Source organism: Olea europaea, unplaced genomic scaffold (assembly GCF_002742605.1).
Source record: "Olea europaea var. sylvestris unplaced genomic scaffold, O_europaea_v1 scaffold3045, whole genome shotgun sequence".
NCBI lineage: Eukaryota > Viridiplantae > Streptophyta > Magnoliopsida > Lamiales > Oleaceae > Olea > Olea europaea.
The window spans coordinates 33,546-49,142 of record NW_019249143.1 but is presented as its reverse complement, the minus strand read 5'-3'; the positions used below and the strand labels follow the sequence as shown (position 1 = coordinate 49,142).

Genomic DNA, 15,597 nt, shown 5'->3' with positions numbered 1-15,597 from the left:
TTTTTAGGTAATGATCTTATTACCTCAGCTCGTCTCTGTGTATTTTTGGTTAACATCTCCTTCTTGTAATCTGCACAAAGGAAAAATATCGAGGTCAGTACTTCGTCAATATACGCATTGCTAAAAGTCTAAAGCCCAAAAAGATACTTACATAAAGAATGATAGAGCCTGGGAACCACGTCCTCCTTATTCACCTCGGCAGAATGAAACTGCTACTCCTCCGATACATAGAACCACTCTTCCTTCCATTTCTTAATTGAGGAAGAGGTGTCTAACACCAGAGAACCTCCCGTCCTGGGCCTAACACTTGTGTACCACCAACCCAAGTTCTTCCCATCCTTTTTAAAAGTAAACAGAGAATCGAATTGCTGGACACTTAGCTCGAAATTCCCCATTTGGTTTCACAGAATAAGGGTGGCTATTAAGGTTCGCCACCCGTTAGGGCATAGCTGCATGGGAGCTATGGCCCAGGAAGAAAGGGAAGCCTAAGACCGGCCTGAATGATAGCCGAGTTTAGAGCAACACATCCTTCAGGAGAAGTGTCAACCCGGTCAGATGGTTCTGGTATTATCATCACTATCGAACTAGGGATGGCGTATTTAGCTCGCCAGCTGGCTAACACATCCCCTGTTACAACCGACCTATAAGAACTTGCCCCCCACTCCCTAGAATTACTCTCCTCAACATCCTTACTGGATATACCTGCTCCCTTGGAACCCTCACATCCTAAGTCCATGACAGGACGCCCTAAGTCGATCGGGTTAATTATGAAAATAGGAACAGGGGTAAAGACTTCCCTACAACTAGAAGACGAACTCGTTGAGAAGGAGACTGACTCTTCCTGCCGGTTGCCTCAGGAATGAACTCTAGACTCGTCCGAACTCATGTATAAACTTGGAAAACAAAGCACAAACTGAAAGGAGGAAGCAAATAAGAACAGAAGAATACTTGGGGAACGAACTGGGAAAACGACCTTAGTCGAATATGAAAATACGAACTCAGGAAATTGCCCAAATATTTGAGAAAGTAAACCAGCGAAATAGGAGGAGAAATGGCTGACCAAAAAGAAATTTAAAGAAAGAGAAGCTAAGAAGGCGCAATCTGAACCGTTCATCCAGAAATGGAGGGAAAAAATCAACGGCTCAAAAGTCTGAGAGACAAAACGACGTAGTCTTAGCCAAGCTTGCTGAAGAAGCTACTTATAAATGGCGTATAGCTCATCCACCTCAAAAGATGACACTTGTTACAATAATAAATGTACTTCTTGGAAAAAGCATCACCGAGGTTAGCCCCCTACGGTAGAGCTGACCTGGGAGGTAACTGTTGACATCCAAACTCCAACCTAGTAAAAACAATTCGCTACCTCCACCTCAGTTAAATGTAAGTTCGGCCCATACTCCCAAGTCGAAAAACTCGTCGTTATCTCAGAAAAATATCATGATTACCCCTTGTCACATCATCCTATCAATCAGATACACTTGCCACAGGTGACATCATCGCCGCTCGGAACAACCAATTCCAATTCCTCGAACTCCAGCTCCTTGCAGGTCATCATTACCCGGGTAATACATTGACACATGACCATCGGCCTCATCGACCAATCACAGGAGAATTTGGCGATCCGAGTTTCGAGTTCGGCACTGTTGCTGATTTGACTGATTTGATGTAATTTCGGCTGAAACTATGTATAAATAGTTGAATAAGACTTTTGTAAAAGGCAAGTAAATTCAGATAACGACTTATGGCACAATCACACTAAAATGACATTTTTGTGGTCTTTTTCAAGCATAAATTGCCTTTTTTCTTAAAGTTGGTTTAAAATTATCCTTGCTAATTTTGACGTCAACATATAATATATGCAAATACGATATTTCTACATTTTGGTGTATGTAAATGCATATCCAATATGTTAGTTGCATATACGGTATCTAGCAAATATGTGTAAATCATTTATTATTTATGAAATGGAATAAAAACAGTTTGTGAAAATTTTGTGCAAATACGGTGAGTTTTCTACAAATATGATAAGTAGCATATATGGTAAGCTGCAAATACGGTAAGTTGTATGCAAATGCGGTAGGCTGGAAATATGATAAGTTGCATATACGGTAAGCTGCCTGCAAATACTGTAAGCGACATATACGGTATATACATATACAGTATGCTTAAAATCGATATCTAAACTACGCATACGGTATGTGATAATTCGATTTCATTACCACCTCTATATTTCCAACTAATTTAAAACAAATTCCTAAAGGAAAAAATTGGTTACTTATACTGTTAATTTTTGGAAACTAATTTTTTTTGTTTGATTTTCAAAAATGACAACCGAATCAACCAACATGAATGTAGCCCAAACTGTGCCTACTAAAAATCAGGCTATGGGTTCAGCTATGGTTCAAGGGCCAAACTCTATTGTGGCTCTGACTGTGGCTAGATTGCCAAGTCATGTTGTGAGTCAAACTGTGGCTCCAACAACTTGTCATCTCGTTAATGTTCCGGTTAATCATGGAGAAAAATCGGAGAAATTTAATAGCTTAAATTTCAAAAGGTGGTAGTAAAAAATGCTATTTTATTTGACCAATTTGAATCTTGCGAGATTTTTTAATGAAACTACTCCAAAACTCAATGAGGGTGATGGAGATATTCAAGCAATCAGTGCATTTGATGCTTAGAACTATTCGAATTTTCTGTGTCAAAACTATATTATGAACAGTCTAGCAGACACGCTGTACAATGTGTATAGCAATATGAATACTGCTAAAGAGTGGTGGGAGTCGTTGGATAAAAAATATAAAATTGAGGATGTCGGAGCTAAAAAGTTCATTGTCGGCAAAAATTCTTAGATTATAAAATGGTGGACTCCAAAACGGTTATTAGGCATGTGCAAGAACTCCAAGTGGTTCTTCATGTAATTCATGCCGAAGGGATGATCTTGAATGAAACTTTTCAAGTGGCTGCAATTATTGAAAAATTACCCCTTGCATGAAAAGATTTCAAGAATTATTTGAAATACAAGCGAAAGGGAATGAATGTCGAAGAACTAATTGTTAGACTTTGAATTGAAGAAGACAACAAGAGTTCTGAAAAGAAATGGTTTAATCCTAGTATGGCTAAAGTCAATGTTGTGGAGCTTGGTCAAAGTAGTAAGAACTACAAAAACAAGTCTGGGCCATCCGGTGGAAAAAAGACCAGGTAAGGACCGAAAAGTGGAATTTCTAAGAAGATATTTCAAGGAAAATGCTTCAATTATGACAAAGTAGGTCAAACGTCTTCCGAGTGCAGATTGCCAAAGAAGAAGAAAGAAGCAAATGTGGTTGACCATATGGCACAAGATGTGTCGGAGTTGAAACTGTCATTTCTGAAGTGAACATGATGGGTTCAAACCCTAAGGAGTGGTGGATTGACACCAGTGCTACGAGGCATGTGTGCTCTGATAAGGAGCCGTTTGCTGCGTTTGAAGCAATTGAGAATGGGGAGAAGTTGTTCATGGAAAATTCAGCAATTGTCGAAAAAGGATATGTTTCCAATAGTATGTTTAAATTCAATGTAATGGTTGTTAAACCAAAAATGGATAAAGCAAAGTCTTCTGCTTATTTGTTTGAGTCTTCCAATTTGTGGCATGGCAGACTAGGACATGTTAACTATGATACTTTACGAAGACTTACCCGAGCTCCCCATTGATTCAAAACATAAGTGTGAAACTTGTGTTGAGACAAAATTGACAAGGTCATCGTTTAAATCAATTGAACGGAACATAGAACCACTTGATTTAATTCACAGTGATGTATGTGCCTTAAAACTTGTACGAACAAGAAGTGGTAACAAGTATTTCATTACTTTTGTCGACGATAGCACCAAATACTGTTGTGTATATTTGCTAAAAAGTAAAGATGAAACTATAGAAAAATTTGTTCTCTATAAGAATAAAGTTGAAACAAAACTTAATAGGAAAATTAAGGTGCTAAGAATCGATCGAGGTGGTGAGTATGAAGCACCATTTGCGAAATTCTGTGCACAACACGGAATCGTACATGAAACCACTGCACCTTATTCACCGTAACAAAACTATTTTGCTGAACGAAAAAATCATACTTTAAAGGAAATGATAAATGCAATACTAGTAAGTTCTAGGTTACCTCAGAATATGTGGGGAGAAGCTGTGTTATCAGCAAATTACCTTTTAAATAAGGTGCCCCGAAAGAAAATGGAAAAGACCCCTTATGAGTTATGGAAAGGAAGAAAGTCTTCTTATAAATACTTACGAGTGTGGGGATGTCTTACTAAAGTGGCGTTCCAACACCAAAGAAGGCAAGGATAGGGCCAACAATAGTAAATTGCATCTTCATTGACTATGCACACAATAGTGGTGCTTATCGGTTTCTCGTGTATGATTCTAAAATCCCAGACATACACAAAAACACGATATTAGAATCAAGAATGCTTCATTCTTTGAACATGTGTTTCCGTACAAGTCCAGAGAGGAAGCAAGCTTCTCCAAATGAACATATGAGACTATCACTGAACATAGTTATGATGACGAACTAGAAGAGGAGATTGAGGTTAGATGTAGCAAACGGGTAAGGATATAAAAATCGTATGGTCCTGATTTTCTGATTTATATACTAGAAAGTGAACCTCAAAGTTATCAAGTGGCTGTGAATTTCTCGGAAGGACCTAAATGGAAAGAGGCCATTAAAAGTGAAATAGATTTCATACTGCAAAATCATACATGAGAGCTAGTGGATCTTCCTCCAGGAAACAAACCGCTAGACTATAAATAGATTTTCAAAAGGAAAATGAGAGCAGATGAGACTATCAAAAAGTACAAGGCTAGATTAGTAATAAAAGGTTACAAACAAAATGAAGACCTTGATTACTTTGATACGTATTCTCCAGTGACGAGAATAACATCTATTAGGTTGATACTTGTGATTGCTGCTTTGTGAAATCTTAAAGTACATCAAATGGATGTAAAAATTGTCTTTTTAAATAGAGATTTAGAATAAGAAATATATATGGAACAACCCGAGGGGTTTTTATCACCAGGGCATGAAAAGAAAGTTTGTAAATTGGTGAAATCACTATATGGTTTGAAACAAGCATCCAAACAATGGCATGAAAAATATGATAATATCATGATAGAGAGTGGATTTAAAATCAATGAATGTGACAAATGTGTTTGCGTCAAAGACGCTAAAGATGGTTATATCATTTTATGTCTTTACGTTGACGACATGCTTATTGTTGGTAGTGACAATAAGATGATTGAATCTACTAAAAATATGTTGAATTCGAGATTTGACATGAAAGATATGGGTTTAGCTGATATTATACTTGGAGTTAAAATCTCAAGAACATCATATGGGCTGATTTTAAGTCCATCACATTATGTGGACAAAATTTTGGAAAAGTTCAATAAGGATGATACTAGCTTAGTTAGAATACCGATAGATACAAGTCAACATCTATCTAAAAACAAAGGTGAAAGTGTCTCTCAAGTAGAATACTCGAGAGTTATTGGAAGTCTAATGTACTTGATAAGTTGTACAAGGCCAAACATAGCCTACATAGTCAGTAAACTGAGTAGATACACGAGTAATCCAAGAGCTGATCACTGAAAAGGAATAGTAAGAGTACTAAGGTACTTAAGATGTACTCGTGACTATGGACTACATTATACCAGATATCCAGCGGTCGTTGAAGGATACAGTGATGATAATTGGATATCTGATATAAAAGACTCAAAGTCCACTAGTGGATTTGTGTTCACATTGGGAGGTCTGCCATATCGTGAAAATCCTCTAAGCAAATAGTTATAGCCAAATCTACGATGGAATCTGAGTTTATAGCTCTAGATAAATGTGGTGAAGAGGCCGAATGATTGCGCAATTTCTTAGAGAATATTCCAAGATGGTCAGTGATATGCATATATTGTGACAATCAATCAGTAATAGGAAGAGCACAGAGTAACATGTACAATGGTAAGTCTACACATATACGTCGTATACACAATACCATAAGACAACTACTCTCAATTGGAGTGATCACTATTGACTATGTAAGGTCAAAAGATAACATTGTTGATCTGCTAACCAAATGGTTAAATAGAGAGTTAGTTGGAAAAACATCGAAAGGACTGAGATTTAAGCCCTTAAATAAATAAGTCATTACAAAGGAAACCCAACCTAGTTGACTGGAGATCCCAAGATCTAGGTTCAAAGGGACAACCTAATTGTAAAAGCTTAATAAAATCACTGTGGGGGCATTTCCTCTTGTCCATTACTATGATGTAACAGTGATGCTCGTAAGGATGAAGGATAAGTAATAGGCTTTTAGTGATTTTTATGCGTCAAAGTTCAAACCAAATAATGTGGGTTACTTCTAATAAGAAATCACCTATGTGAGAGAGAAGTGGGGCCGCTTCTAAAAGAATTGTGTGGGGCTCAATTCTTAAGAACTCTCACAGATCCAGGCATATGTTAATGGCCAAAGTGAACATAATAATGAGAACTGAATTGTGTTAGGAAGAATTTTGTGTGGAGTATATCATCTTTTATATTAATGACAGAACAATTCAAGGACAACACGTCTATTGGTCAGTTAGTAAAGTAAATATGCTTTCACAAGGGAATGTTCAAAGGGTAATACCTACCTATCCTATGCAAGCTTCAAACGTTGAATTTTATCATCACGTCTTGTGTCTTACAGTCTCGTGCCTCTTCCAATTTTCATTCATGTGGGGGGTTGTTGGAAAAAAAATGAGTAAATAGTTCACTTTTGACAATATTTTCGGTGGGAACCGTTGGTCCAATTTGGAAGATCAAAGTTGATCTGTGTTCTCCTTCGTGAGAGCATCAAAACCATATATTTACTTGCCAAAAATGAAATTCAGGTGAATGAAAAATTGGAGCTCAAAGATGACCATTGAAAGATGGTTTAGTGAGAAAATTGCATTAATCCCACATAGGAAAAATATGAAAGCAAGAACCAGTTTAAATATGGTTGCTCATTGGAAGGGTGTAATTATGTATAACATAGAGGCTCTCTCCATGTGCGCACGCAGGGGGTGCAAATCACGAATTGAAATTGCCTTCGAACTTTGAACTTGTGTACGGATGCGACCTGCATACACAAATGTCAGACCAAACAAAGCAAAAATTGGCTCTTTTGGAGAGCTCACGTTTTGCAATTTTTTTCTTTGCTTTCTCCACTAACTTTTGAGTTTCCGAAAATTGCCAAAACTCCCATAAATTGAAGCAACTCCACTGTTTATTGCTATGGAATTAATAGGCAAATTTAAAACTTATATTAAGTCTGATTTCCAGCAATTCAACCAAGAGAATACACGCCTTATTACAGCCCACAAAAGTATACTGTATAGGAGAAAAAACTGTCTACATATTAGTGTTGTCCACATACATAGTCTGTTGCAATTTTGGCGTTGTCGTTGTGGTGATATTGTTCAAACGCTAAATCAGTTCATCGGAGTAATTTCTGAGGTACTTAGATTCTATGGGTTTTACTGGTGTATCTTGGGAAACAGACGCTCAGATTAGATATCAAGCACTTAGCAAATGTTGGGTTGAAGATTTATCTATTTTCTGCAATTCACTTATTTATTTATTTAGGGATTTACATATTTAAAGTTTAATCTTATGCTTCGTAGATTTTTCAATTTATTTTGTTATATATGCTTCATATAATTTTACAGTTTATTATCTGTATGTCGAGGAAAAAAATCTGAAGAAAATTAATTAATTTGGTAACATTCAGTTTGGTAGTTGTCCAACCGGTATTTATTTAGATAATATATGCAAATACGGTATTTCTATATTTTGGTGTATGTAAGTGCATATTCGGTATGTTAGTTACATATACGGTATCTAGCAAATATGTGTAAATCACTCACTGTATATGAAATGGAATAAAACTAGTTTGTGAAAATTTTATGCAAATACAGTGAGCTTTCTGCAAATATGGTAGGTAGCATATACGATAAACTGCAAATATGGTAAGGTGAAAATACGGTAGGCTGCAAATACCGTAGGCGGCATATACGGTATATGCATATATGGTATGCTTAAATTTGGGATATAAACTACACATACGGTATGTGATAATCCGGTTTCATTACCAATTCTATATTTCCATCAGATATTTTACAATAGAATTCAAAGCGCTACTTTTCTATGTCTCGATAGTAAAAATTTGTTAACTAGAGGTCGAGTACTAGATTTTTTGAATAAACCATTAATCTCATCTCTTCACCAGTGATGATCTGCACTATTTGAATGATCCATACAATTCAAAAGCAGTGGAAAAGAACAACGTTCTGCAGGAATAATGGAGCCTCTTCGTTTGAAAACTAGAAAGTAGAAACTGAAGCAAAAAGTGCAACCTTACCACACATGGTTTGCATGAAATATTACTATATTTTTCCAATTTTCGTCTTATTGTCATTCACATTGATTTATAGCCTTATTCGACTTATTTGGCACGTTAAACTAGAAATGATCAGAAAGGACAAACGACAACACGTCACTTGTGTCCAATTCCAAATACCAAACACGCCATTACGTTTTAGTATAAAAGAGAAGGGTTAGTTTTTTAGACTTCATAATTAAAATCAAGTTATTTCTACAAAGAAAGAATGGGGTGTGCAAAAGTGGTATTTTTTACAGTTGTACTTTCATTGGCCTGGGCCAGGGGTGCTGAAGAAACATGGATCCGTGCAGCGCCACCGTGTGATTTCCCTGCAATGTACAACTTTGGTGACTCAAATTCAGATACCGGTGGAGCATCAGCAACATTTGGACCCATTCCACCACCCTATGGTGAAAGTTTCTTTCGAAGGCCTGCAGGAAGGGCTTCTGATGGTCGTCTTATCATAGACTTCATCGGTAAAAAAACTAATCCTACAATTCTTTTAGTATTGTCTAATTCACCTTACCCACCATGCCATAATTGTGAGTAGTGATACACGTATATTGATTCAACTATATTACGCAGCTGAGCACTTGGGACTACCACATTTGAGTTCATATCCGGATTCTATTGGCGCAAATTATCGACATGGTGCAAATTTTGCTAGCGGAGGATCAACCATCCGAAGGCAAAACGAATCCATATTTGAGAATGGTTTAAGTCCCTTTTCATTGGATATCCAAATCGCTCATTTTGATCAATTCAAAGAGAGAACCAGTGAACTTTATTGTCAGGGTGATTTCAGTAGCCATCGATATTAACTAGAAGTCTAGAATATGAATTCCCATTTCTCAATCTCGATAAATAATATTTTTTTTTTCGATATATTTTCAGATAAAGATCCATACGAAATGAATAAACTTCCTCGACCTCGGGAATTTTCAAGGGCTCTCTACACATTCGATATTGGTCAGAATGACCTTGCTGCTGGTTTTGGAAAGCTTAGTGCCGTACAACTTAAGGCTGCAATTCCTGACATTGTTAATCAATTTGCTATGGCAGTTACAGTAAGTTCATCTTTGAAATCGGTTTTTCGTATTCCTTTTTTCCCAATATTTACTAAATGTTGAGTGTGATTTACAGCATTTGTATCAACGAGGGGCAAGGACATTCTGGATACATAATACTGGACCTATTGGTTGCTTACCGGGAGCAACATTTTACATCCAAAACCCAAAGCCCGGTTTTCTTGACAAATATGGCTGCATCAAGGCTCAAAATAACATGGCTATTGAGTTCAACCGACAACTTAAAACCCAAGTAACGAAACTCAGGCGGGAGCTTCCACGTGCTGCACTGATCTATGTCGACATCTACTCCGCGAAATATCACTTAATCCGCAAAGCCGAGTACTATGGTCAGTCATTCTCGGAAATTGTCAATTGGCGGAAGAAAAGAAAAAAAGAAGAAACTAAAGAAGAAGACATGATTTTTGTGTCTCTCCAGTTACAACATTAGTTTTAGCTACCCTTTAAACCTGATCTTATGCTACTATTTCGTGCAGGATTCATGGACCCTTCAAAAATCTGTTGTGGGCATCACGAGAAAAACATTAATGTATGGTGTGGACAAAGATTAATCATAAATAACACCGAGATTTTTGGTGGTTCCTGCAGCTCTCCATCGACATATATTAGCTGGGATGGAGTTCATTATTCTCAGGCAGCAAATCATTGGATTGTCAATAATATTCTGAATGGCTCTTTTTCTGATCCTCCAAAAGTGATTGACCATGCTTGTCTTAAGCACAAGATGTAAAATGTTGTCGAATTAACGTCGTACTTTTTGAAGTTTCAGAAGTGCATGTTGTAAGAATCTTGAAAGTCAATTAGCCTTGAAATCGAATTAGTATCATTATTACTTCGTTGTTTAGAACAGCAACTGTTTGAGATGATGCAATTCGTACTATAAAACTGTATAATATTATCCAGTCCAATGCATCAAAATGAAGTAGCAATAATAGAAAAGTTGATTTTAACTTTGTACTTCCGCAGAAAATTAAGTGATGTAGGGAGATGCAACCACCTTTTTCGAAATCTATAGCCATTAGAAGAAGCACAATCAAACCATGTTCACTTAGGATCAAATCTTGAAATCTAACTAAAGCACTATTTCTCTGGGTTTTACATGGAAGATTCCGTTACAAAATAGGAATTCAAGGGATCATACTTCCCATGGAATCGAACGCGTGACCTCCAACTATAGTTATGGGAAAAGCATAATCTAGCCTTATATGACCTAGGATCAAGTCCGAAAGTCCACATGAAGCACTATTTGTTTGGGCATAGAAAACTTCCTTACGAAATAGGCCCACCTTCATGTTCATGTTATGCTCCTCGCCATCAAGTGTAGCTAAGGTCAAATTTGTGAATCTTGATTTGACCACACCAATTAAACTCTAATGGAAATATAGGTGTCCATCACAGGATAGTGATTGATGTGTCTTGTCTAAAATCTTAAGTTATAAGAAAAACGATGCACCCTATCTTTTGTCCTCATCCATCAAAGTAGTTATATGAATAACAATCGGACTTGAATTAATGAAATTTATCTAATGATATCATATTAAATCAACTCATCGTTACCACACTATTCGTTGCATATGGAATGTTAAACTATAAATGAGATAATATTACTTTTTCTAAGTGAAAAATGAGTACGAAACGAAACTTATTTACTCAAACACACTTCAAAAGGATGACACTTGGTTTTCAGTTTGAACGGCGTAATTGTTTTGATCATCACGAGTTTCAGCTTTTTGAGAATTTTATTTTATTATTATTATTATTATTATTATTATTATTATTATTATTATTATTATTATTTTGACAGATAACAAAATGCCTTAATTAATTGTCAAAGGAAATGGATGACGGATTCAATCTGATAGAGAATGTAGGGAAAAATATTGTGGCACAATGATGATTGGGCTGGATTATTAAAACTGATGGGCTTGTGGACTGGATCATTTGTCACTTGAGCTGGGCTGACCAGATTGGCATAAAACGTGTTTTGATTAAACCCCTTTTTTGTTAATAAGAACAGATGCACCAGATCTTGCCAAGTGTCACCTCTCTCACCGTTGATAAGAGACCTTCTAGCTCCTTCTATATTACGTTGGCTTCTAGGGTTTGGAATGGGTGGCTTTTCATTTTTTACCAGCTCTCTCTCTCGAACTCTCTGTTCTCTCTCGTTTTGTTGGTTCTTCATTTCCTTTTGCACTCAAACAAAAGCCCCCTGTAGATTGATTGTAAGTTCAACCCCATAATAGATCTTGAGTGGTTTTATAGGGCATAATCCTTGAGTGAATATTCAGATATGCGCTGTGGGTTGTTGTATGCGAAATCTTGATGTGATTTCGCCTGAGTGCCATGAACTGTGAACTATAATTTTGGAGATTCCGGTTAATATAGTGATTTCTTCCGGTGGCGGAAGCTCAAAAGGGGATTAGGAACTCCGGTTCCGAACCTCTTGCTTTAGGGCGAAAAATATCGTGTTTTTGCGCTTTTCTTTTATGTTTCTTTCATTTCAGTTTATTATTTCATATTTTTGGGAAACAAAACAGGCTGATTTTCTTGAACTAATCGTAACAACGAAAATCATAATAATTAATTGTAAAAAAACTCCGTGAGAATTACAAAATGAAATTATTAGTATACATAAGCATAATCCATTAATGGATAAGCGCAACACATCAATTCAACAAATCTAATTTAATTTGTTAGACCCACCATAAACTTTTCCACTAATTAAATGATGTGATATGTTAGATAATTAATGGTGCTTAGTAGCTTATTACTCACTCGAATTACATCACTCCTTTTCACTTCTTTAGGAACAATAGTCTGCTCAGCAGGTTGCTGTAATGAATGATGGTTCACTTTCCTTCCATCAAATGGATGCAGCTCATGTCTCTCTATGTAATTCATGTTATTCATGTCTTTTGGATGAAATAATAGTAACATGAAGCTGATCACCTGAGGTTACCATACCTGAGTGCAGACCAGAACTCCATTGGAACCAATTCCGGTCATGGTGCAAACTTTGCAACATCGGGTTCAACCATTATGAGACCAAATGAAACATGGTTCGAGACTTGGGCCAGCCCTTTTAATCTTGAAATCCAAGTTGAGCAGTATATTCAGTTTAAACATAGAACAGCTTATTTTTACAATCAAGGTCACCCCAAATTTCAATTCCTCAAAATTTTTCAATTCCCGGTAGTAAGTTAGGTAATGTGTACTCGACAATATTGGATAATCTAAAGTGTCCATGCTGTTCGTCTAATACTGCATGCTAAACAAATGCCAATCTATGTTTTCTTTGTGATTTTAAGACAAGGAATTGTCCCAAAGAAGTAGGCTACCAAACCCTGAGGATTTCTCGAACTCGAAGGCTCTTTTTCTTCTCGATTTAGGACAAAACAATGTTGTGCTGGCATTCGAAACTTGAGTTTAGAACTTCAGCAAGCAGCCATACCCAAAATAGTCAGCCAGTTTATAGCACAAGTCCGAGTAAGTTGAAAGACTAATTTCGTTCTTTCTCTTCCATTTCTGATCATCAAATGATGATATATATGGCTAAAGATTCTGTACAAATGAGGCTCAAGGACAATCTGCAATTCTGGATACACAAGACAGGTCCAATTGGCTGTTTACCAGGAACCAGTGCTAAAGTTCAATAGCCCTTACCGGGGTATTTTTATGAACACAGTTGTAGCAAGAATTCAAACAACGTAGCCATAGGGCTCAACAAAAAATTCAAGGATGAGATTATCAAACTAAGGGTCGATCTTACTGAAGCTGCAATAATCTATATTGATATTGTTGGGAATCTACTTATACATGCACAGCGGAAAATTAAATTATTTCGATTCCCATCCAATAGATCTCATTGTGTTTGGTTAGGAATTGTGATGAGATTGTACCTTTTGTCAGATCTGCAATCCTTTTACTTTTCTTTTCGTTCCATAACCTTGATTTGCCACCACAGCTGTCCAATTGTCCAGCCTCCAACGGTGATCCACACAGAGAATATGATTGCAGTCTCTAGGGTTTTTTCTTGTACCAGCAAGAATAATGAAAACCATATTGGACCTCAAACCCTAGTTATGTATTTATATAAACCCAAATAGGCTCGGCCCGGTCCGGTCCAATAATTAATTAATCCAATTAATTAAATCCGGTCCGTGAATTAATTAATCCAATTAATTAATTCGAAAATATAAATAACAAATCCAATTAATTAATTTATCCAACGATTGTTAAATTAACCAATTGGCAATTTGCAATCTTCCAATTCTCTTTTGTGTGTGACCCATTAGGTTCCCGACCACGATGTCTAACGACGTGAAATATTATTTTGATCTAATCAAAATTGATAAATTAAAACACCCCTTTTAATTTATCGTCAATTCACATTCGCCGTCCCTGATTGACATCTAGCAATGTGTCAGGGCAATACATGTGACGGGAAATGTCACGTGGTATGACAAAACCAAATTCGTTCGTTTACCGTGAAACTATAATCCCTTCGTCAATATGATCCGATCAATTACGAGATATGGAGTTGTGTCAATCACGATCATCGATCATATCTTTCACTCCACTATTAAGTCAATATAAATCGAAAACTCCTTTTCGACTTATGAGTACACCTTGGCCAAGGATTTCATCATTGACTTAATTGAATGAAACGCAGATCATAATCTCCTACTATCTAAGAGTGACGAATCCTTTATTGATCAATCACAACCTTCATACGATTCTTGACGTACCCGAACGATGTCGTATTAGCGGCCCTTTTCAGAGCAACATCCAACACCGCCATATCCGTAATAACGATATCCGTATCTCGTTATTACTTACGACCATGGATGATTTAAGATTCAATCAGATGTAATTTGTATCTCACAATCACAACTCCTTGTGATTAACAAATTACAAATATTTGAATCTACGGACTCTATTATTTATTTAATTGTCTATTAATTAAATAATAGATCTGCCATTTAATTGCATTAATTATATATAAAAGTATTTATGTCCAAAGTCGATTGGACCTAGGGCATAATACTTACAAACTCCCACTTGCACTAGATCCAATCACTTATGTATCAAATATCATAAGTCTACATGATGATCATGTTTATACTACGACAACTCTTTGTCAGTGGATCTGCAATTTTATTAAATGTGAAAATTTGCTCTTCTCTTTACGTCATTTCTATGTATTATCTCTCTGATGAGATTATACCGTTTTAATACATGTTTGGATCATTGATGAGACCTTAGTTCCTTTGCTTTCGCAATGGCTCTATTGTTATCACAATACTATTGTATGTGATCAACAATATTAGGAACTACTCCAAGTTCATTTATGAACATCATGATCCATATTGCAACTCTTTGCTACTTCTGAAGTATCCATGTATTAGGTTTCTACTATTGAATCAACGGTTGCTTCATGTTTGGAACCTTTCCAACATACCGCTTAAGAGTAAACCAATTTCTCCATATGAAATCTTCTCAAGATTTCATCTATGTAAATTGGGATGAGTTAAGCAATCTTCTAAATCTACCTCTATAGATCAAGTTTCTTATCTCATAAATAAATCTTTTAACAACCATTATTTCAACGATTGAAACTTAGGGATGTCGTTTTAGGAATACGAAAAATGCTCCCACTATCTTCTTGTAAACACACAATTCGTTTCCAAATTTGATAAAATCAAACACTTTGACTTTTCATCAAATCTAAGATTTCAGCTCCAAGAGACTTCTCTTAACCTATAGTCACGATATGCAACTGTTGCAAACAAAACCCGAATGGACTTAAGCAAGGCTACAGGAGAAATATTTCACCAAGGTCAATCATTTAACCTTTGCTTCTAACTTGCTTTGTATATATGGATATTCATATCCATATCGACCTTTTCTTTTGTAAACTATTCACAAAAGCTTATGGGCTTTATTCCATTAGGAGGCTTGACCAAGGTCCAAACCTTGTTCACTTGCGTCGAGCTTCATCTCGAGTTTCATGGCCTCTTGCTGTCTCTTTTAAGTCAACACTTGACTTAATTTTGTTGCAACTAGCAGGTTCATTATC

At 36.3% G+C, this 15,597-nt stretch overlaps 1 protein-coding gene across 1 annotated transcript; it reads left to right on the top strand.

Annotated features, from left to right (window-relative positions):
- Positions 1–8,645: 8,645 nt before the first annotated feature.
- On the top strand, positions 8,646–10,399 carry LOC111384912 (GDSL esterase/lipase At5g14450-like). The gene is made up of 5 exons (XM_023009259.1): positions 8,646–8,906; positions 9,016–9,225; positions 9,325–9,497; positions 9,574–9,847; positions 9,995–10,399. Exons 1-5 carry the CDS (start codon positions 8,657–8,659, stop codon positions 10,246–10,248), a joined length of 1,161 nt encoding a protein of 386 aa, XP_022865027.1. The 5' UTR covers positions 8,646–8,656; the 3' UTR covers positions 10,249–10,399.
- The last annotated feature ends 5,198 nt before the right edge of the window (positions 10,400–15,597 follow it).